Genomic DNA, 23,159 nt, shown 5'->3' with positions numbered 1-23,159 from the left:
TAAAAGCTGGCCAATGTGCTCACTCTTTCTCCCTTCGTCCTGCATCACCTTGTTCTGCTTTTTGCACCCTTACACACCCTAGTGTTTGTTAGTGTTAACTTGAGTTTTAATAAATTTGTTTTAAGAATATTCTTGCATGGTCTCCTGCCTTGTCACATTCCTGAACCAGTTTGTGACTTTTTTCTTATTTAACAGTCACAGGAAATGAAAATTAAATTACTGTTTTCTGCAAATCTAAAAAAAGAATATGTAATGCAAACTAGAGGATAAACATATGGGACACAAGATAATTAAAGGGAAAAAGAAAAATGTAGCCTATATAGGTCTATTTCTGTTTGTTAGCTGTTTTTTTATGTTTCTCTCTGAAATACTATAGTTTCACCATGTCAGGCCTCTTAAAAATCCTTCTAGTTAAACAGTTTGAAAAGGCAAAAATCACTCTGCTTCATTTTATGGGGTCATGAGCCAAAAAGGTGATGCATCTAAACACATCAGGTTCACATAAAATAAACAGAGATAACAGTTCAATATAGTTTACTTGGACTTTTTTTCAGGTGTCCATTGTAGGGGCATCTCTGTTATGTAAATTAAATCAAGAAACAATTTGACACACAGGGGCTAAAAAAGGAAAAACAGCCATAACTTGTATGTTTCATAAAGATGACGGTTTTAACAATGTGAAATCAAAATACTACAAAGCAGCTCCATCATATCCAATTCAACGAGAAAGCTAATAGAAAGTTTGCGCTCAACACTGACAGAGTCAATGCACCTGAGAGACCACCAGCTTACAAACGTCAAACGCACCAAATTGATTCGACACAATGCCATGAACAGAAAAACAAGGTATTTCTGTGTATGTTAGGAAAAGAAAAGAGGTGTAGCAACAAACTGTTTAACGTTACACGTCTGCCCAGAGCTACAACTATAAAAGCGGTATGTGTGCAGGTAATAAATGAGCTGCCAATTCATAATTAATTTGGAAACACTTATCTGGTGCTTAACTCTGGCTGAGTTTCCACACCTTGTTGCCACATCTTGCACTAAATCTTGTTTGCTAGCTCTGTTTATTTTGTGTCGAGTAAATACCTCCCGAATACAAATATCCTCTTTCTGGATATTTTATTACGAAAAATCCAGCTGAGTTGACAGATTTCTCCTGTACTAGTCTGACCCTTACTTAGTTCAACACTGTGAGGTCAGTAGGTCACCTTCTCTCAATTCTAAGTAGCTAATAAGGCTAACAACCTGTCAATCACACATCAAAGGCCACACCCAGGGTTGTGCAGTGAAGACCTCACAGAAAATGGGATCCCCATTTCTTTAGTCAGGACATGCAGATATGATGCAATTACTTTCATATTTTAAATGACAGTGAGTTGGGCAAAGTCATGTCTTATGACTTGATGATGACTACTGATTACTGACTTCCACGTTTTTTCTGTTCTGATTTATTATTTTGTACAGCCTGTGAGCCGGGCTGTGACATATGGGGGCTCGTCCGGGACAGTACAGTACAGTAATATAGTTGGAATATCAGACATTGTTTCTGTAGATTAACAAGACTTTATATAACATCAGTCTCACAGCTGAGATTTACTTCCCCTCACCTAGCCATTGAATTTAAAACGTGACTCATATAATGTAGTTCACATATACTCTATTGGATGGGACATATACAGTAGACATACAGATGCCCTTGATATCAGTGACAAGGGGCCTACTTTAAATGTCAGTGGCATCCCTTAAATTCACGCAAACACACTTACACATGCACACAAAAGCACTGTGTTGTCAACCTTTGCTCAATTTCTCCAAGCTGCTTTAATTTCAGAAGAGAGCTAATTGCAATTAAGATGCATGCGGTGTTGAGCTGGGAAGTAAAAGGAAGTAATCAGTGTTGATTATAGAGCCTGAGCCTGATCAGAGTAAATCTTACTGTTCGCCTCCACTCAGCTTGCCTGAATCTGAGTTAGGCATGACACCGGAACAGAGCCTGTTTTAAGTGTGATTATGTCCATGGTAGCACCACTGACTCCAGCGCTCTGCCAGATTTGAAGGGATTACGGCGCATGTGATACAGAGTGAGGTTGACCTAATCATGTCTTGCCTGTAGACACATGAAGATGCGTTGTGGGTCAAAAGTGAATCTACCCAATACAGCTGCCAGCTTGGAATTAATGGTTTCCTTGCCAGTTGCTTTCATTTCATAATCTGGGTTTGTTTTGGATGCTGCTCATTATAGCTTAAGCTGTGCTACTGTATATTAAGCTTGATTCATGTATGTAAACACAGCAGAAAATGAAATGGTAAACAGTTTCAGCAAAGACTATGTTCTGTGATTAGCTGTCTAAATCTGTCTTTTGGGGGTTGCTAAAAATCAAGCTGTTAGGGGTTCTGAGTGACAGTGAAGTTATTATGCAATGAAATGTATCTTTGAAGCCAGTGTGTTAAATGATCATTTGCAAGTCTAATAAATCTGTTCCTCTATTTAGACTGTGTTTAGATGGTGTTAAATGATCCAAGATGAAATACATAACCCTGTATTGATCTGATGATGCAGAAGCAGCATGGTGAGCTGCTGCAGTCAGAATATTTCACAATCAGTAAAGAGAAGCTCCAGCTTACAGTGAGGTTTCAGGAACAGGACTCAAACATACATTAAGAAACATTTAAAGCAAGAAAATACTTTGTTCCTTTTCCTGTGTACATTTTCTCTTTTCCAATTGTCACATACAAACCTTTGGATCTTGTACTATCAACAAATGAGATGCTCCATTGAAGCAGTTGGGGATAAGTGCCTTGCCTCATGGTAGATCAGCAAAGTTTGGTGAGTATTAATCTCCCTAATCCTTACTCATAGTCCATCTGGGGATTCAGACTCACTCCTGTGACCCCAAAGCCACTGCATGGACTCCTTGAATTCAGTTTGACAAGCGCCAGAGAAAATTTCCATCCTGGCTTTACTCACACTATTTGTAAGAGGCTACAGAGGTAGAGGAGAAACATAGTATCTTCATACCTTCATAGTATGCTGTTTCTTGCAGTTACTATACAAGAACTCAACATACGGCATTGTTTTATACTAGCAGGAAATGATGAAATACATGTGCTGTGCAAACGCATCAAACTGTGACTTCAGAATGCCACAATCCACTATTACTTTTAATTTTGTCCAGCTGTGAGAGGCTCCTCCATGTAATTTGTGCATTGCATTGTGTCCATTCACACCACACCACACCACACTCAAAGGGTATTTTTAGTATGCAGACCTTACTGTTTTGAGTATACTTTTTTTTTTCACTTTTCCAGTGTGAACACACTTCACACTGAAAATCTGCTAGGAGTTATAGTGTAGATTTGGAACATGTCCTGTGGTGTGGACATTTCCTGACCAACAGTGCCATCTAGTGGTTCAAAAGGGCAAAAACAACTACAAAAAACCTTTTTGGCAATTCAACCAGAATATTTATTTAAATTTCATCTCATCTTTTGTTTTAGTTTATTTACAAAGGCCACGATAAATGATGTAAAATTACCAGTACATGCACAATATCTGCATGCAACACATACATACAGTGCATATGTATACACCACTACATTTAATGTTAAAATTCAGTCGCCAATTAAAAACAATTAAAATAGCTAAAAAAAAAAAAAAAAGACAGAGAGATCATGAGGAAATCATCTTTATGATCAAAGGTTCATGATGGTTAAGATTCATGTAACAGCAGAGTTCATTTTGTACTTTGTTTCTGTGCTTGATTTGAGATGAAGCAGAGGAAATACACACAAAAACACGCAAATGCAGTTAAGACCTTAGGCATCAACAAAGCTGTCATGCTAATTTCAAGCATGATCGATGCGTAATGGATTTTAGCACACTACTGCCTCACTGGCCCAGCAGCACAAATACGTGCTAGCTATGTAGAGTGAATTTTTAAAAAGCATGTGTTCATATTTAAGTACCTCAAACAATAAAATGATGGCTTATCTTTTCTAAATGAGCACGGACGATCACAGATACAGCTTTGAATGAAATACAGCTTTGAATGAAAGAAATACAGATAAAAACTGTGAAATGGGGAAAAACCCACACAGACCTCTCTTGCTGTGTCAATCAGTGGTCATGTCAGGGAAGTGGTCTTGGCAGTATTCTTCAAAGCTGAACTCTTCAACGGTGAAAGAAACATCCTTCCACTTCTTCACAGTCACCCTGCCCTCAGGGGTCTCCAGGGCAAAGTTCTTAATGGCTATATTGGGCAACAGGGCGACCTTCCTGTACTTCATCTCAAATCCCCAATCCTGTGAATTTACACAAGAATAAAACTTACACCTCAACATGAGCACCAACATCAGCTTTATTATGAACCGCCTTGAGCATTTTCTAAGCTTTACATTAATATTTGACAGAAGGCCTACTGTACCTTGTTGCAGTTGCCATTATTGCAACTGATTATGCGTCCAGGCTCCCAGTCCTCAAAACTCCTCTCTATTGCAACCTGCCCACCGACTTTGTAGTGATTCCTGAGAACAAAGACAAGCCAAAATTAGAGTGTTTTGTTAAGACTCTGGCCTGTATATAATTTTGCATTAACTCTTAAACCAAAAAGACGTCAACTCACTGAAAGTCAGGATTCACGTTGACATAGTGCATTTTGTCAAGAAGTTGAATGTCACTGCCAGATGCCACACACTGAAAACAGTTTCGACACAAGAGCTGGACACTGGACGCAGAGAAGCTTCTCCTCTTGTCCGTTTTGTGCATCTCTGCAACTTTACTGCCAGTAACTGCCTCTTTTTGAAGCTCCCTTATCTGGAGACAAGGAAGAGTAAAATGTGTTGGCAGAAACACTAAGCAGTGTGAGAAAGGGGTAAAGACAGACACCGCACCCTCACCTTTTTTTGAAAATCATGGGGGCTCATCTCTTGGACCTCAGCAATGGCTTTTCCAGTCAGCTCTTCCAGAAATTCATTGATGTGTTCTCTGCGCTCTTCCTGTCCCCCTTTCTGTGCAACCACTGAGTACTGGCTTTCTTCTTTCCGGGCACGTCCGCTGGCCTGCTGCTGGGCAATCTCATTTGTAAGCAATCCATAGCGTACCACCAGGTTGCATTCAGGGATGTCAAGGCCTTCTTCAGCCACACTGGTGGAGATTAGGAGGTTAAGTCTACCATCGCGGAAATTGCTGATCGTGTCTGACTGCTCATTCTGCAAGAAAAGGATGCACAAAAAGAAAGTACAGACTAAGTCACACAAACACATCAATAGAGAAGTTGTTACTTAATTGGAAAGCTAATAGGTGAATATTGTATGTCAACACACCTGTGTCATGTGACTAATGCCATTGCCAGCCCCTGTGAGGACTGCTGCCTTGATGCCAGCGTCCTGTAAGGCTCCATTGTTGAGGACCCAGTCATGTAGGCGGTGGGTGCTTCTACGAGTTTTACAGAAGAGGATCCCTCTTGATTTGTCATCTGGACCAAACTGATTTAGAAGAACGGTTTGAAGTTTGCCCATTCTGGGGTTCTCATACTGAGAATTATTTGCTATTTCCTTCAGCTCCACTTGATTCTCTGCGTATAAGTGAGAGTGATATATATGATAGGTTGCATGGTGAAAACAGCCAAACATACAAATAGACAAGGAGCAAATATTTCTGGACTCCTACCTTGGAAAAGTGTCACCAGGAAGTCTGTTCCATCCATGGTGGTGGTGGTACTGTAGAAATCCTTTAAGGAGTGGTAAGCATCTATCATTCGCAGGGTGTCATTGATGAGCAGGGCGTCATTGTATTGTCTGAGATGGAGTGCACATTGTGCCAGAACTCTGTTGCCATCTTTTACCCCTGGTCCAATAAATACACAAATTATGCACAGGTGTCAACAGAAGTATTCTATTCCCTGGACATTTGATTTTCATCTCATTTTTTGCCCCCTTTAGTCAAAAAGGCAAACGTGCAATCCCTTAAAGCAATGGCATTACATTAGAGGATGAAAAAAGAAACTGTGTTCTTACCTCTCTTCTCTAGAAGCACCACATCTGCCTCATACTCTTGTGTGCCGCACTGTCTCAGTCTGAAGTCATGAGGAAGGGTCATGAACTCATGGATCTTCTGCATCATCGTCTTCAGATGATCCCCGAATGGATCCTAAAAGAGAAAAGATTTTCTTTGTGTCCAATATATGTATCATTTTTATGAATTAATTATTATTTTGATGGCTTAAGTTTTTGTTTGTTTAAAAAAATATCAGACAATCCCTTTAAAGATTTGGAGCAGTCTATGTTGCTTTTATTCCATTTATCTCAATGTACCCAGATCAGGCCAGTTTGGGGTGTGGTGTATGTTTTCATTACTGTGTGTCACTGTGTGCAGCTGTTTCTGTTATCACCACTTGAGGAGGCCAAATTCGGAAATGTTTAAATTCTATTGAGGTTTTAGTGTTTGAAAAGAAAGAAAGAAAAAATCTTACGTGAAGCCTTATATCCGCAATGTCAAATGTCTTCATGGGTCTGGGAACCTTCTTCTTCAGCTCAGCAGTGTGCTTTTTGGTTGAAACTATGGCTGAGTCCAGGTTGGCACAAATCTGTGAGGGAGAAAGATCAAAGGAGATCTGACAAACCTGCTCATATTAGTAACAAATACAGTGAAAGCAACTATGTAAACCCTCACCTGCAGTACATGCTCCACAGCGTTTTTCAGAATCCTTGCACCCCCCGTCCCCGGCGATGCAGTGAGACCCAGGATCTGTGGCAGTTTTCGTTCTCCCTTCAACTTTTTCTCCAGGTAGAATCTCATAATTTTGTTGTAGACATCCTCTTTATGGGTGTGGTGACACTCATCAATAATCAGTAGAGTAATGTCTGTAAGGAACCATGAATCAATCAATCAATCAGTTTTTATTTATATAGCGCCAAATCACAACAAAAGTCGTCTCAGGGCACTTGAATGCATCAAGGATCTCCGTTTGTGGATCTTATTGTCTACAAGGGGGGCAATTATAAAACCTATCCCACATCTCACCTCTTCGGAAAAAAAACACCATAATCAAGGCTGTTAAAGCTCCATTTTACTGACCTGAGAGCTCAACCTGTTTGGTTTCCTCCGTGTCAGTCAGAGCATTGAATAAGATCTGTGCAGTGCAGATGACCACGTCTGACTTTTTCACCACTTTTCCAAAGAAGTCCTTCTGTTCACTGTCTCCACTGACTGGCTGCAGGGTGTACTCATCGCCCAGGTGAGGCTTGAACTCTTTGTTGTAATGTTGGTCCACTAGGTGAACCTGCAGTATAGAATACATCAATGCATTTATACTATGGTAACAACAGTCTATCCTTCACATATATTTGGCTTTCTTTAAGCCAAATATATGGCTTAAGGTGAAGAATTTAACTTTCATTCTTATTAATATAATGAAGATCATTCTTAACTTTGCCTGTCTTTGTCCATTTTGTGTATTTTACCTTGTTTACTAGGACCACCACCTTAGCCTGTGAGGTAGTCTCCAGATGTTTTTGCGCCACATACACAGCAGCACGGGTCTTTCCCCCTCCTGTCGGCAGCCAGATAATTATATTCTCTCTTCGAAGAGCCCTTTCAACCACTTCTCGTTGGAATGAGTAAAGTTCAAAATCTGCCATCCTGCACTCTTCTCCTATTCGACAACACATGAGAATTACACAGAATTCACTTAAAAGAGATCAGGGTAACATGAGCCACTTTTTACATTTGATGATTTTACTGCAAAATAAAAGTGTATTTGTTTCAAATAATAGTTAATATATATATCCCTGGTTGTTGTGTACCCATGGAAATTAAAAACAAGTTATCTAATTATTATGGTTTTAGAACAATGACCCATCAAAAAAAGTAAGTCCTATGGTACAACTAAAATGAGCATGGGGATGGGGTAAGTTGAGTGCTCTCGGGGTAATTAGTGCTACCATTAAATTCTCATATAAAAATGACTCAAAAATCAAACAATTTTGAGATAATTTTGAACTTTATTAATGCCATCAATTTAACAAAAGGCAAAAACTCATTCTCTTAAGTAAAATGATATGTTTGTGTCTTGTTGTTCAACGTGTTACCTAAACACTTTCAGTAAAGATTAAACTGTGATCTGTGTGTTAGATACAGAAAGAATGTGTGTGTAAATGTGCTTTTGTGTATACAGACAGATGACATATTAAAAGGAAAAACTGGAACAGGTCTGAATGCTGGACCCCTACAGTGAAGGGATCTGGGGGCTCTGTTATGCTGTGGGGGGTATTTTGCTGGCATGGTTTGGGTCTGCTTGTCCCCTTAGAGGGAAGGGTCACTGCAAATCAATATAAAGTTGTTCTGAGTGATCACCTTTATCCTATGATGAAACATTTCTATCCTGATGGGAGTGGCCTCTTCCAGGATGACAGTGCTCCCATTCATAGGGCACGAGGAGTCACTGAATGTTTTTATGAGTATGAAAATGATGTGAATCATATGCTATGGCCTTCACAGTCATCAGATCTCAACCCAATTGAAACCTATGGGAGATTTTGGACTGAGGTGTTAGACAGCGCTCTCTACCACCATCATCAAAACAAGGGAATATCTTTTTGAAGAATGGTGTTCATCCCTCCAGTAGAGTTCAGAGACTTGTAGAATCAATGCCAAGGTGTATTGATGCTGTTCTGGTGGCCCAACACCTTACTAAAACACTTTATGTTGGCTTTAATTTGTCACCTGTCCGTATGTACAGCATGTTCGTGTGGCTTAAACTTAACATTAGTCAACAATTAGGTATTTATTCATCAACATTGTAACACTTGTAACAGTGATCAAACATTAACATGAACAGTGTCTCTGGTCTCTTGAATATCAGAAAATAATTTGGGGGGTAAATTGAGCCATTGACTCAACTTGCCCCAACATCACTGGCACGTTTTACCCCACAACCTCCATTTTGAAAAAACTGTTTCATACAGTGGTTCAGATCCACAGTTATGCTAAGTTTATGACCTTGTTTTGTAGCTTAGACTGATTTAAATTAACACGTAATAATATCCAAAAGATATCTGTTTTAATTAAGATACAAGACTTATAACTTTAGTAACATGATGAATTCACTTGGCATGTCAAAAATATTTTTTTTGCTCTGTTTTCCTGATCACTATCTCCATGTGCTTGAGTCCAAGATGGATTGAGTAATATGAACTATATCCTCTTAATTAGTGGTCACATGATTACTTTTGTTTATGGTTACCTAGATAAAGGGGGTGGCTTTTTTTACCCACTGTCTCAATTTACCCCGTTCTCCCCTACTGTGGAAAAGAACTGGACAGTAGATCATATATCAGTATGTCAAAACTATAATCATTAACACCATAAAGTCTCAATAGATCATAGTAGTGGGTTGGCGACAATAAAACAATAAGCATTCTGATGGAGATGCATGCTCGATAAATGAGCCATTCCCTGTTATTTATCAAACAGCTGTTAGAGAGAAAATCAGCATTTATGAACTCACCAGTCAGCTGTGATAGTGAACTGTGCGGCTTTTGGAGATGCTTCTTGTCCACTGCCGGCACACAGTGTATGTGGGGAGTTTTAAACTGGGTTGTGATCAGCTGTAAGAAGTCGAGAAAGGAAAACGAAAGTAAATCCTTTACACTTTGAAAAAGGGGTCCCACTGAGGGAGGCTCTGGAGGACCAACAGCTAGTTGTCGTTATCCAGTGACAAGGGAAGCTTGAACACATGGGTATAGATGAGGACTTTTGTAATGTAGTCATGGCCAAACCTACAGTATATCCAATTTATAGGTAACCTATGTACTTAATGTATTTATGCACTCTTATGTGTGGCTTACAGCTGAGGTGCTTTGTTGAGAGTGTTGAAAACGTCCTTTGTTTTTGCATACACCCTAACTGGGCCCTACCTGTTTCCTCAGCTCTTCAAGAAATCAAAACCTAAAACCTTATTAATGTTAATGCTAGAAATGCTTGTGGTTGCGTTTACAGTAACTTATATCATCTAAAGAGTTTCTACCCTCCAGTTGTTCAGCAACTTATTGATTTTGTTTTCAAGTCATTGTTTTGTGAAGATGTTCCACACTCAAACATACTGTGTGTAACTAAATATTCATTTATTCAATTTATAAGCGGGAAAAGTGCAGGAAAATAGTGTGACCTAATACAGTGGTAAATCAGCTTCAACTACAGATTACCAACTATAACTCATAAATTAAAAGAGCAGGAGACGTGCATTCAATTCACAAGAATGAAATTCTTTTAAACGACCAAACGTAAATACCAAAATGTAAAGAAACCAATCAATTTAAAAGCATCTTTATTACAGTAAAATGTTAAAAAGCATATGAAACCTATGAATAGGTTTTTAAAAAAAAAAAAAAAAAAAAACTATAAAAACTATACTAAATCCCACATGTGCTCAAGACAGTATGACACTGCAAACTTAGGTTTAAACTGCAAGTCTACAAAAGCTTTAGTGAATATGTCGACTACAACTCATGACTCTCACAAAAGCGTGCAGTGAAGAGGGACCAAAGTTTGGCCTACTCCCTGCAGTTCCTTGCCCCTGCTCCAAAGGGAAACAAAAAAAATAATAAAATAATGTTTATGGCTCATCATAACAGTTTTTTCACAAAAATATAGAATGATCACAGGGTAAAACCTTGAATATCTGTCCGACACAATTAAAACTAGCCAAGTTATTGCAGATAAAACACAAGATATAGCGCTGAGTTGAGTTCAGGAAGGACTATGGTCTTGGGGATTGGGAACTCAGCTAAGAGCAAACATCATTGACTGGCTCCAGACAGCAACATTAATTATAATAACAATTAAAGGATAGTTGAAAGTGGAGACCATCATAAATTCTAAGACCTACCTCATGAACAGTTGATGAGGATAAAACTGATCCAGGTACCAGCGCCAGGCAACAGATCCTATAATCTAAATTAACAAACACTTTTATAGGCTTCACTCAAAATATTACTGTACTCTTGTGGTCACCACACTACACACCCACCAACCTTGCCTGTCTTAAAAGGGGGATAGAGGTAATGTAGAGACCTGCCTACCAATGGGTGGTGCTTTCTATGTGAGGGTCTATGTAGGTCAACCCATCACATTAGGTTACAATACACTGTGGATGTAATCATGTCACACCCTGCCTGGACTTTGAGTGTTTTTTGGACTTTTTATGTTCTTGTGTTCTTTAGGGTCTCCTGGTTTGCAGGTATGTTTAGTCCTTCTGGTCAAATGGGTTTTCTTATATTTAGGTGGTGGGTTTGGACTGCCTTTTATTGTTTAGCCTGGTGTGTTGTATACTTAAATTTAGGTTCATGGTGGTTCTTGGACAGGTTGGTGTGGGTTGTATTTAGAGTACTGTGTTTTCTGGGTTTTGGTTTTGTTGATGCGTTTCCCTTGTGTATTCATGTACTCCTCCTCACCTGCCCTGCATCACCCTCGTTAGCCCTGCTCTGCGTCTTCCCCACACCTGCCCTGTATCAGTCTCGTCAGCCCTGCTCTGCTTCCTGTGTCCCCCTCAGCCAATCACTCCCAGCCTGCCCTTGTGTCTCGTCACCTGTTCCCCATTCCCTGATTAGTTTAGTCTGTATTTAGTCTGGTTTTGAGTTGAGTCTTTGTTGGATCATTTGTTTTGTTTATTCTGCTAGTTCTGTTCAGCTCTGTTTGCCTGTTCTTGAACATCCACGATTAAAGGAGATTTTTTTCATCAAATCTGCATTCTGGCCTCTGTGTTTGGGTCCACTCCTGCTTCCCCAACCTGACAAATCATCTCCACAACCCTTTAAACGCTGGACACAAAGACAGTTACAAGATCAGTGAAGAAACAAACATATTTGATGAAATACCCTTACCTCTACATAAAAAGATGGGGGATGCCTAACCATGCACAAGTTGACACAAAGGACCTATAGAAAAGGTCTATTGAGTATATTAACCATAATTAACCACATAACAAGATTCATACAAATTCCATACTGACAGCACTCAACATTCATAACAGGTTTCATCTGTGTAATACAGAGAAACAAAAGTAAAAACTGTGTGCAGAGTGGCCCTTCTGAGGGAGGATCTGATGGAACAACAGATACTGTTCATTATGCAGCGACAGGATCTAAACTGCAGATACATTAGTTATTTAACAAACCTTTTATGATCCAGCCATGTGTAATCAAATCATATATGTATTTGTCTCATTCTGTACACTGTATGTGTCTGATTATAAAGGTGTTTCATTGAAAGCATTCAAAAGGGAGAAGCCATTGCAAACATTGTCATGTTTTGTATACAGTACACCCTGAATGGGCCCTAGCTGATGCTCTTCCTTGTCAAGAAAGCAAAACCTACAGCCAACTGCCAAAACCTCAAAAACAAACAGGACAGGACAAGTAGTTTTTCATTTTAGTTACTAAAGTCAGCTGTGGCAGCACACTGACTGGAATTGAAGTTGTTAAAAGGGCATCAAGCTTTCTTCACCAAATATAAATTGACTCTCTATCTTGGATACTTTACTAAGAATTTGTGGTAATACATTTGCAAGCTTAATCAGTGGTGAATAGCTTAGATAAACACATTTGCACACAACAAATTAAAAAAAAAAACCCTAAAATCAGCTTACAGCTTGAACAGGGGTCTGAACATTTGACCTGCTCAAGTTTTCTGCTGGTGGTATCAAATTTTTCAAGTCAAGATGATCAATACCAAGTTTAGTCACAAGTGAAATGTGTGTTGTTGTTTGTTTTTTTTTTTAAATTTTGTTAAGTCTGAAATACCCCAAATCTTGATTGAGTTCCATTTTGAGTCCATGCCTGTCTGGTTGTGAACTTTTCCGTTGGTAATCAACGATTCATAACCTCTGTCAGTTACAGCTTAGGAACCACCCACACGTTGAAGAATTGTTTATAAAAAAAAAAACCTTTATTGTCATGAACAGTATTACAGTTACAGTAATTGGCATTTATACCATAACTAGACATTAGCCATCCTCAAACTGGTGGAAAGACTGACCTTTAAGAAAATCTGAAATGCAGCATAGGTAGATTGAGGGAGAAGTACGCAATTGACAACCCTGAATAATGCAACACTGACATCACTTCAGTAATTCAAAGCTAGTCATGATTCAAGTACAAAATAAACACACATACACACACACACACACACACATACACACGCACACGTCAGTGGAACAAACAAGCAGGCTCAACCGGCATTTGACAGTTACTTCCTATAAACATATGAATGCATCTCAGGAAGCACTCCATTTGACACTGACCGTTGAACAAAGAAATGTTTCTAACATTTCATTATGCTTGTAGCACTGTAAAAAAACAAACAAACAAAACAACCTGCAATAGTAGTTTCCATAAATGAACAAATGTTGGATGGTTTTTATGAATGCAAACTGTAAACTATCCGCCATGCATTAACAGCCACTACAGCTTGTGTATGTTGTGATAAATAAACCAGAATTCTCTTCTTTGACTGACGACCAAAAGCCCAAAACGACTGTGTGAACTGCTGGTTAGCTTCTCCCCCGCTATGTTTAGTTCTTAACATAAAACTATCCAGTAAACCTGTGACCACCACAAACATGTGGCTGTACAGTAAATAGGACTACTTAGCATATATGTGACGGTGACTATACTAGAGTCTATTAACAGAACAAATCAATGCCAACAACTACAGTGTCATCTGCAAGCATGGTAAAAGCTATACTAATGTGAGACCTCATACTAAATGGTTTGGAATAAAACCCTGCCAGTGGAAAATGGTGCATAAACAGTATTTGTCCCGTTTACTGTATAAATAAGTATCTATTATGTTGCTGTCAACATGAAAACAACTGTTTTCTTGAAGGCAACGATCAAGGGAAATTATTTTAATTAGCACACAAGTGCTGGGAATATTTGTCCTGTCCATCACTAGCAGCCTGGCAGTGTCTCAGACTACTCAAAAAAAAAGAGTAGGGCTGCAATCAAACGATGACTTTCATTATTGATTAATATGAGATAATATTTTCATAATCAATTATGTGTTTAGAATAAAGACGATGATGTTACCTTAACCCATATTATCAATAATGCTTAATATTTGCCTTTTTCCTGACAGTCAAAAATATATATACCATGGAATCAAAAAGAAAAGCAGCAAACATTACATTTCAATTGGTATTTGCATTGATAAACAACTTAAATGATCAATTAATGCGACTGTTTTCAATTAATTTTCTGTCAATCAACTAATTGGCTAATTAATTTGTTTCAGGGCTACTCAACAAAGCACTGCCCATCTTTCAAAGTATGTCTATCTTTATACCCATGAAAATGGCTGCGATGTTCAAGTGTCTGTCAGTAACGGAAGGCAACGTGGTTTTAGGTCCCGAGGTCCAGTTTTCTGTGAAAGAACTCTACATATTACATACACAGTACGTCTGTACGAGTGACGAGTGTTAAGCGTGACAAAACTGGAATGAAGTAATGTCATTAAATGACAACTATATATATATATATATATATATATATATATATATAAAAAGAGTGGAAAGAGTGGCATTGTTTTAACTTGGACCTATAACTTTGGTACACTTAATGAAACAGGTACTGGAAAGGAAAAAAATGACAGAAGTTAACTTTAAGGGGAAAAGTAATGCCATTTTGACACTTTTACGTTACGCCCAACAGGCTCTGATATTTCCAAAACAACCCTCTGCCATGTTTGTTCCGAGTCCAACAATTCCCTTCTGTCAGTCGTGTACATACCCTTTTATTAACTCAGATATGACAATAACTAGCGATGGTTTCCTCGTGCTCTGCTCCATCTTGCTCTGTGGCAGCTGTGAAAGTTGATCCTCGACCGTCAGGAAATCTGTAAATATTTTTTTTGTGTGTGTCGAGTTCATTTTTCAATCAGGCCTCCATCTTTTAATTTGAAATAGAAGAACTTCTCCAAGGTGTTGGCACACTTGCAATACTCGCTGTCCGGAGGGTTGTACTCGCGACAGTTGGTGATGATTCGCTGTAGGTCAGCGATAAAAAGCTTCTTGGTCACATAGTATCTGTTCTTCAGTCTCTCTGTCATGGTCTTCAGGTCTGCGGGGACGAAAAAAAAGGAGAGAATCTGTGTGTCAATTACTCATAATTTAACTAATGAACAGCTCATAAATGAGAGGTCATCAGGAAGAGGAAAAGTTGTATCATAATCAAACGGATGCTCGCTCACCGATGGGAAAGCGGATGATCTCGTAGTAATCTGGAGCTTCTGATTTTTTCACTGGTTCCATGAAGGGCCAGGCATCAGGGTGGGTCTGTTAACATGATAACAAAAAAAAAAAAAAAAAAAGGTTTAGTTTGTCTCCATTCTTGTTTCTCTTGTGGTGAATGTGTTCCTGCGCGGTGTCAAAATGTCACTTACCTTTATCTGGGCCAGGAGGTTCTTCAGCATGTTGTATAACACATCAGGGTCCTTCACCTCTTTCCTACAAAGCACCAGGAATGATAAATGAGGAAAAGATTGACTACGTTTAGATAAACTGCACACAAAAAAAAATCCCACTCAAAAGGTTTCTAAATGAGACTTTGTACTGTAATCTGGTTCGTAGTAGATTGCACATTGCTTGCGATATTAAAGGCTTGTTAATCCATGTTTACAAATGAATCCCAGTGTGAACAAACTGTGATGTAATAAAAGACATGAAGGTGTTTCAGTTTAGGCTGTTTTTTGTCCAGTTGGATTCAATTTAGCTTTTATTATATCGTACTACTTCCACACAATTCAATGTATATGAAGGTATACAAGTGTGATTGGACTTCTGGGTTGTTGGCTTGGCTTGAGTATGCATTAAAAGTTGTTGATTTTAAACATTAACCCATTAAGAGTTATATGCATCGGTGATAGCAGAGTGTCACTGTAGCAGAAGCAATTTTACTTCATGATGCTCCCCAGCGGTAGCATCAAAAAAGAGGCAGATAGCAATAGGACACAGAGCCTGGTGCTCTGCTCCATCTCAACACTGGAACATCAATTTAAAAAAGTATATGCAAGAGTTTACCCTTTTTCCTTGTTACTGGGTTTCCAGCCTGTCTCTCCTAGAAGAAAGAGACTTGTAAGTAATATGATAATACTGATTTTTAATTTTTTTTTTTTCCTCATTGTACACAAACACTTACTTATGCCTGGAATACTCTCCACAGGGATCTGTCGCACACCTTCTTTGAAGCAGGTGAGACCTGGGTATACCTTCCTGATCTGGCTCTGTTTCCTCTCAATCAGCTTCTTAATGATCTGATGTGACATTTTCAAGTTTATGCAATATTACAAACATGGAGACTATTAACAGAAAAAAAAAAAAGGTCTTTGCTTTAATGATAACATCCCACAGCCTCACTTGGACCTTTTGGTTGTTCACATACCTCTTTCTGTCTTTTAATGATATGAGACAGCTCAGTGTAGGGGATTCTGGGGTTCAGCTCACACTCCATGAGAGTCGCTCCTTCATAGTCTTTGATGTATCCGAGGTAACGACTCTTCGGCACTTTGATGTCTTTGGAAAAGCCCTGCGAGGAAAGAACGAATTACAGAAAGGTCCAGACAGAGAGAGGGGACAGGAGCAGAGATAATGTACAGGTCACGCCTGCGGTACCTGCTTCTTAAAGTAGCCGATGGCGTACTCGTCTGCGTATGTGAGGAAATAGAGGATGTTGTGTTTGATGTGGTACTCCTTCAGGTGGTTCATCAGGTGGGTACCATAGCCCTTGAGACCAGAGAAAGACAATTTCAAAAATGTGTTTTTTTTTTTTGTTTTTTTTTTTTAACAAAAGCCTGGCTGCAAGGATGGCAAAGGGATGATTTGGAAAAAGTATCGTGTGGCTGTTTCATTCTTTAGCATGTGGAAGAAATTTTAAGAAAAGCTTATAAAGATACAGTATTATTTATGAGACAGGCAATCCAAATGCAGAGGGGGTGAGTTTTTACTGTATGAAAACAATGATCTCTAACTGGCCATTCAGGAAACAAAAAGGTGCTAAAGAAGCTTCCACAAGTTATAGACAAACACCTCATTTATCTGAGTATATGGCAGATGATGTACCTTAACTTGCTCATTGGATGTGACGGCACAGAAGACAATCTCCGTGAAGCCCTGAGTGGGAAACATCCTAAAACAGATGCCTCCGATGACGCGGCCGTCTTTGATAAGGGCTAGGGTCTTGTGCTTCCTGTTAAAAGTTGGAGATGTCAGGATAGTGTAGAGAGATCCACGACGACCATGCGGTATGAGACATATACTTACGGGTCAAACACTAGTCGTGTGATGTACTCTTTGGGCATGCGAGGTAATTGATGAGAGAAGACGTTCTGCAGGCCGACCAGCCACATCAAGATCTTCTTGTTGGACTTCTGGGAAAGAGAGTTTCCGATGACATGAAACTCTATGATGCCACGCCTCTCCTCCAGCCTGGCGGTCTCATCACGAGCAGCGTTTGGAGTCAGCAGATTTGTCTGGAAGTATAAACATAAACCCTCAGTGCTACAGTCTAAATTTATAACAAAATACATCCCTTTAACCCTGACTAACTTACCTCTGGTCCGAGCATGGCGGCAGGGTCAGTGATTGTCATCATGACTTCATTGACCAACTCCATAGGAATGTCTCCCATCACACGGATCCGCTTGGCATCTTCCAGTGTCAGCGCCTCCGGAAGTTTACGTTTCTCTCCTGAGCAGACGGTGACATTTCTCAAGTCAAAGTGAAGTCGAAGTGAGAGGATACAGCTTACTACATCAGAACTGTCAAAAGTTTTGTTTGACACGGAGTAAAAGCCTCCTGTCTGTTGAGTTATTTGTTGTGGTTTATTACTTTCACAAAGTATGAAAATCCACATTGTGTTCAATAAATAATTTGTTCCTGTTCAAGCAGCAAATACCAACAGCAGCTAAACACCGTTCTGATCCATTTGACATTTAAGTGATTTTCATAAAGCACATTATAATACTGTATTTCAGTAACACATGTAGTCATGGGTGTGTCGGATGCTTTATAATAACCTTCAATGTTACACGATGCTGCTACAGACATTTGTGAGGCCTACTGTACATACTGAGAGTATCAAAGTAGCAGAGCAGTGTTCACACACCTGTGATGGGCTCTGCACCTCCGGTGTCCATGCTGCCCAGAGAGGAGCCGCTGCTCAGACCCTTGGACAGAGCGGGGGATACTGCAGCAGGACTGATCACTGCAGTGGAAAGACACCAAGATATGCTCGGTTTATTACAATACAACCGGAACTGTGACAGTAGTAAAAGACAGCAATGACGCAGTATATCTATACTATGTAAATTACACACATTATAGATACCTATCTCTGCTGCTGTCTCTTAACAAGTCACAATATTACGTCAATAAGGCCTTCGGAGTTGCACTACTAGACTCATTAGACACATATATATACTGTGTTTGCCGAGACATTTGCAAAATGCACAAATAGGGCCTAATATAGTCTTTTGAATACCATTTCATTGTGTTGTCTTATTTAATTTATTTCATTAAAAAAGTTCTTTATCCATTACCAATCTCTTGTTTCTTGTGCTGCTCTAACATGTAAATTTCTCCTTTACAGATGTTTAAAGTTAACGTTTAAGAACGTTAAAGTTTAAGAATAGCAGTATGTTTACTGCTGTGGTCAGGTGACCTGGTTGATGATTTGAGAACAGAAGTTACTGTTTATGGCAGTTATAATGAATACAGTCCAAAAGTTAAATCACAACAGGTTGTGATCTTGGTATTATGGTCTGGACCCATCACACTTAACACCCGCCTCACCTGTCTGATGTCCCAGCTGTGTGCCATCGGAGGCAGGCATGGTGAAGTCAGCCTCCCAAATGGGTGAATTCTCGCCATAGATTTCCTCCTCCAACATGGACAAAAACCTGATGACATACGTGCACAAATGTAATTTGCACAAGCTTTCAAACGTAAACATCAGCTAAAGCACTCTGGCTTGTCAGCAGTTTTTTTTTTTGACATTCAAGCCCAGACCCACATACGCTATTTCCGAGAACATCCGCCCTTACTTGGGGAAGTGTGTGAGGATGAGCGTGCGTTTCTCTGGTAGCAGTTTATCCTTCTCTACTCTGAATTTCTCCAGGAGCTGGCGTCGCGTCACGGTGAAGATGGACTTTAGCAAGCTGCGGCCGAACACCTGAGTGGTTTCGTAGCGCGGTAGGCTGTCGTTACTCTGGGGGACATGGCAGTAGCACAGCCACCTGGGAGTCAAAAGGACAAACATGGCTATTATACAAACTGATAACAGTATCCAACATGTACAGGCAGGAATCGGCCTTTACATTGAAAAAGAGAGACGTTTTAAGTCACTGTTACTGTCCTACTGCTCACTTAATGACAGTACAAGCACACACCTGGTGTAGTCCACTTTGTACGCTGTCCCGTCATCTTTCTGGGTACGCTGGCGATACTGCGTTGGCGTCTCCAGCTTCCAGTAATTTAGGCACAAGAGGAACATTTTCGACAGCTCAAACATGGTCTGCCTTTCCTTTGGTGCCAGGTGGCTGAACTTGTACTGAACAAAATTCAAAACCCCCTTTGGATGGAAAGGAAACACAAGATCGAGAAAACGTGAAATGTGATGAGTTTGTCGTTTGTTTGCCTGTCACAACATTGAGAAGTGTGATTATCTAGTGCCTGTATGTGAAAGGGGGGGCCTGTTGCTCTTTCAGATCAGGACATGAGCTGCAGGTGTTTGTAGTTTCATGTTCACCTGCTCGATGTTGGGCTTTTCAAAGGGTGGACTTCCGAGGGATCCCTCTACGACTGGCTGGCTCATCTGCAGGATGCATTTCCTCAGCAGCTAAGTGGAATGGGTTAGAAATTAAGAACAATACTGATGGTTGAACAATGACATGAAGACAGACATTTTGAACTGAGCTAAAGAAAAAATCTTGCAAATAAACTCAGTTCTCATTGCTGTTCTGCCTGTTAAATAGATGTGAGCTACACTTTGCTTACCTTGAAAAGGTAAAAGTAGACCTGTTTGGTATCAGTGTCCTCCTCTTTGTGCACAGACATGAAAAGGTTCTCAACATCCACCACCATCCCCAACAGCCTGTTAATCTCGTCCTCAGACACATTTTCCAGGTGGGACACATGATCAGCTGTAAACAAGGCATCAAATACAATTAACGCATATCTAAGTCAATGTGAAGTGTCAAACATCACTGGGAAATAAGAAGTCACTGGAATACAGATTTATTAGCTACTGGGAGGAAGGCTGGGGAGTACTGGGGTGTGTGTGGGAGTAGTTTGTACCCAGAGCATGTCCACAGCTGCGGCACGGCTCGCTCAGGCTGGCTGCTTGCTGCTGCAGGTCCATACGAGTGGCTGTCGGTGGATTTGGGTTTTTCCATCCATTGCACTTGCATGTGTCACTAGCCTGAGAATAAACAGAATGTGCAAAACAGCAAATCAAGCGACATAAACTGCAACTCATTTGCTGTTTTTATGCGTCAATGAATGACTACACAATTATGCTAGCTGATAATAAACGCACCTTCAGAGATTTAATGTGAACAAGACAAGTAGCATGGAGGATGTGCGGCTAGCTAGCTGCAAAAGTTAACACGAGCTCATTAAGCTACTTATTTGTTTTCTGTTTGCGGTATATTGAGTGTGCTACTCTTTACTAAACCGCACACAATAACGCTACGGGTGCTTTGTTGTGGAGAACTTTGGCTAGCTAAGCTAGCTACCTTGCATGCGGAGAATACGCCAAGTTTCTCGAGCTTTTTCGCCCGTGGAAAAGCTCGAACTTGGGCTTTCTTCTGGCTCGCACGCTGCTGCTGGCTCAGTCCCGGTCTGGCCGGATCACTGTTCCCTGACCCGGAGCCTGTGGCGGCGGTACTGGACCCAGCTGACCCAGTCGCCTGGGCTTGGAGAAGCCGGGGTTGGAGGCCCTGCGCCGCCGCCGGGTCCGACATGTCCGCGCTGCTCGACTCTTCCTCTGCTCCCGGTTAGCTCATATGATGCCTTCAAGTGCTGTCGGCAAAAATTTCACCGAAGAGGACCGCAACAGCGTTCAGAAATGGAAATCACTTTTCCAGATTTTTCCATTCAAACAGACGTAGAGGCGGCAAAACATGTAGACTACACAATGTTGATTTTACGCTGTAAGCAGACTAATCTACACAGTAACGACCCTTCAAAGCAGGAGGATAACGGCAGGATGTATCGATTACCCGCTTCAATCAACACCCCCAAATTACTCTGTTACCGTGAAAGAGGTCTCGTTACATCAGCTTAATTTTGCATATATAACCATATTCCTGAAATCACAGCACGCATTTACACTTCTTCCCGAGTTAAAAGGGTTATATTGAATATCTTCACCGGAAGTGTAAGTGTGTGCTGTTACGTCTGCCTTGATGCTTGTGAAACTGATACCGTTAGATATTATTGAGTATAAACATGTTCCCAGTGTTCGGTACTCAGTGGTCACAGCTTTTAACGACACTTTTGAGTAATATCTTGCAAGAGTTAACTAGAGAATGTAGTACACGGTGTCTAAATAAACCAATTAACACTGGGTAGAGTAGTTAATTGATGCCATGAGAGTTTGCAGTCTTGTAGATGCGCCACAGCACCATTAGAGGGCAGGAGATCCTACGACTATCAATACATAATGTTTATAGTCAATAATTAATTGGCTATAATAATTAATTATAAATCATTACCCTCTTTCAATACTGTATAAGTAATGTTGGCCAAGAAAATTTAGGTTAAATTTTGAAACCATTCATTCTTATCTTTCACTGCAATGTAGCTGTGGTTATTCTCCTGATTCATATTTTTTTATCCAATTTTACCTTGAATGTATCATCTACTTAATTTTTCTCTGTTTAAAGGACCAGTGTGTAGGATTTAGCGGCATCTAGTGGTGATGTTGCAGAACTGAATATCCTCCCAAGTATGTAAAAGGACCTACAGTGACCAGTGCAACATGGTGGGCTCAGTTGAAGAGGACCCGCTCCCTCTGTAGATATAAAGGGCTCATTCTAAGATTATTATTTTCAGGTGATTATACACTAATTGAAACATACTTATGAATATTATATTCTATTTCTGCCAATAGAGCCCCCTAAATCTTATATACTGGTCCTTTAAATCATATTTATAGTTAAAATGTCATAACTGCAGCCATTAAATAGGTAAATCTAGAACAATGCAGTCATAATACCATACTAACACTTCCTGTTAATACGTTCAAAATACTTTTAAAAAATGAACGAATCAGTGAGTATGGTATTAACTAATCATGTTAATTATTTGTAGTGGTCGCAGTCAAAGACTAACTCTTCATTCTTTAGTAGGAATAATACAGATATTTATTCTACTAACTGTTATTCTTAAGAGATAACATAAGGGTATTCGACGTCAGTAGTCATGTTAATAGGATCTGTATTAATAATAATACTTTTATTATCAAACAATCTGAAGCACTGCACCATGTAATGGGTTCTGAACAGCCATGCAATAAATATTGTTAGAAACACCACAGTCTCTTTTTTTTTATCTTTATCATTTTTTGTCAAGGTTTACTCAGAAGTGACAGTATGTCTTGTCTCTTGATAAGACATGATTCAGCACAAAACTGTCTGACCCAATGTGCTTCACAGGAGTTGTAATTACACTGTCTTTGGTTTGGGGGGGGGGGTCCCAGCAAAGCAATTGCATTTGAATGCAACACGCCTTGTCTGCAGTGAGAATTGTGGGTAATGTAGTTTTTGACCACAATAATTAAATAAATATTTGCAAATGTTGATCTGTCTTCACACTGGTAAAATTTGAATTTAAGTCACAAATTAATTTTATTTTACTTACTACTTATGTTTATTTTGTTTAGTATTTCCTGGACTCAACTAGGATGAGATAACTATATTTTTTTTAAACTTCTGATTGAAATTTGTGCCACCAACAAACAAACTACAAACCTTGGCTGAACCTTCTGCACCTTCAAGTATCACAGATTGACACTAGTATTTCCATTCACATAAACCAAGAAATGTACACTCATATAACACCTGTGTTTAGATTACCTGCTTAGGTGCAGAAAAAAATAAAGAG

The 23,159-nt window shown here is 39.7% G+C and overlaps 2 protein-coding genes across 2 annotated transcripts; both read right to left on the bottom strand.

The window, feature by feature from the left end:
* Nucleotides 1-3,926: 3,926 nt before the first annotated feature.
* dhx58 (DEXH (Asp-Glu-X-His) box polypeptide 58) lies at nt 3,927-11,026 on the bottom strand. The gene is made up of 13 exons (XM_044332288.1): nt 10,890-11,026; nt 9,510-9,609; nt 7,465-7,655; nt 7,079-7,283; nt 6,674-6,864; nt 6,474-6,587; nt 6,019-6,151; nt 5,672-5,848; nt 5,326-5,576; nt 4,900-5,211; nt 4,626-4,816; nt 4,428-4,527; nt 3,927-4,305 (listed from the first exon to the last, which is right to left on the bottom strand). The coding sequence occupies exons 3-13, from the start codon at nt 7,639-7,641 to the stop codon at nt 4,117-4,119; spliced, it is 2,040 nt and encodes a 679-aa protein (XP_044188223.1). The 5' UTR covers nt 7,642-7,655; nt 9,510-9,609; nt 10,890-11,026; the 3' UTR covers nt 3,927-4,116.
* A 1,898-nt stretch (nt 11,027-12,924) lies between these two features.
* kat2a (K(lysine) acetyltransferase 2A) lies at nt 12,925-21,346 on the bottom strand. Its single transcript, XM_044331716.1, has 18 exons — nt 20,789-21,346; nt 20,349-20,472; nt 20,049-20,194; nt 19,801-19,890; nt 19,442-19,623; nt 19,097-19,288; nt 18,846-18,952; nt 18,160-18,258; nt 17,605-17,741; nt 17,316-17,524; nt 17,115-17,241; nt 16,668-16,778; nt 16,438-16,581; nt 16,195-16,309; nt 16,077-16,113; nt 15,440-15,503; nt 15,248-15,332; nt 12,925-15,117 (listed from the first exon to the last, which is right to left on the bottom strand). Exons 1-18 carry the CDS (start codon nt 21,014-21,016, stop codon nt 14,924-14,926), a joined length of 2,391 nt encoding a protein of 796 aa, XP_044187651.1. The 5' UTR covers nt 21,017-21,346; the 3' UTR covers nt 12,925-14,923.
* Between the last annotated feature and the right edge of the window lie 1,813 nt (nt 21,347-23,159).

The sequence above is a fragment of the Thunnus albacares genome, chromosome 17 (genome assembly GCF_914725855.1).
Source record: "Thunnus albacares chromosome 17, fThuAlb1.1, whole genome shotgun sequence".
In the NCBI taxonomy this organism is placed as follows: Eukaryota; Metazoa; Chordata; class Actinopteri; order Scombriformes; family Scombridae; genus Thunnus; species Thunnus albacares.
Note: the sequence above shows the minus strand (reverse complement) of the source record. Positions and strands in the feature narration are given on the sequence as shown.

Bases quoted from the DNA above. Each gene is read 5' to 3' on its own strand.
- kat2a (XM_044331716.1), bottom strand. From the start codon at position 21,016: ATGTCGGACCCGGCGGCGGCGCAGGGCCTCCAACCCCGGCTTCTCCAA. The intron at 16,779-17,114 runs GTACATCATCTG...TCTGGTCTCAAG, and splicing joins CATCCAATGAGCAAGTTAAG to GGCTATGGTACCCACCTGAT. The intron at 15,504-16,076 runs GTAAACTCTTGC...GGTGCTTTGTAG, and splicing joins CCCAGTAACAAGGAAAAAGG to GAAAGAGGTGAAGGACCCTG.
- dhx58 (XM_044332288.1), bottom strand. From the start codon at position 7,641: ATGGCAGATTTTGAACTTTACTCATTCCAACGAGAAGTGGTTGAAAGG. The intron at 6,865-7,078 runs GTCAGTAAAATG...GGTTCCTTACAG, and splicing joins CAAACAGGTTGAGCTCTCAG to ACATTACTCTACTGATTATT. The intron at 5,577-5,671 runs GTAGGAGTCCAG...ACTTATACGCAG, and splicing joins CCTGGTGACACTTTTCCAAG to AGAATCAAGTGGAGCTGAAG.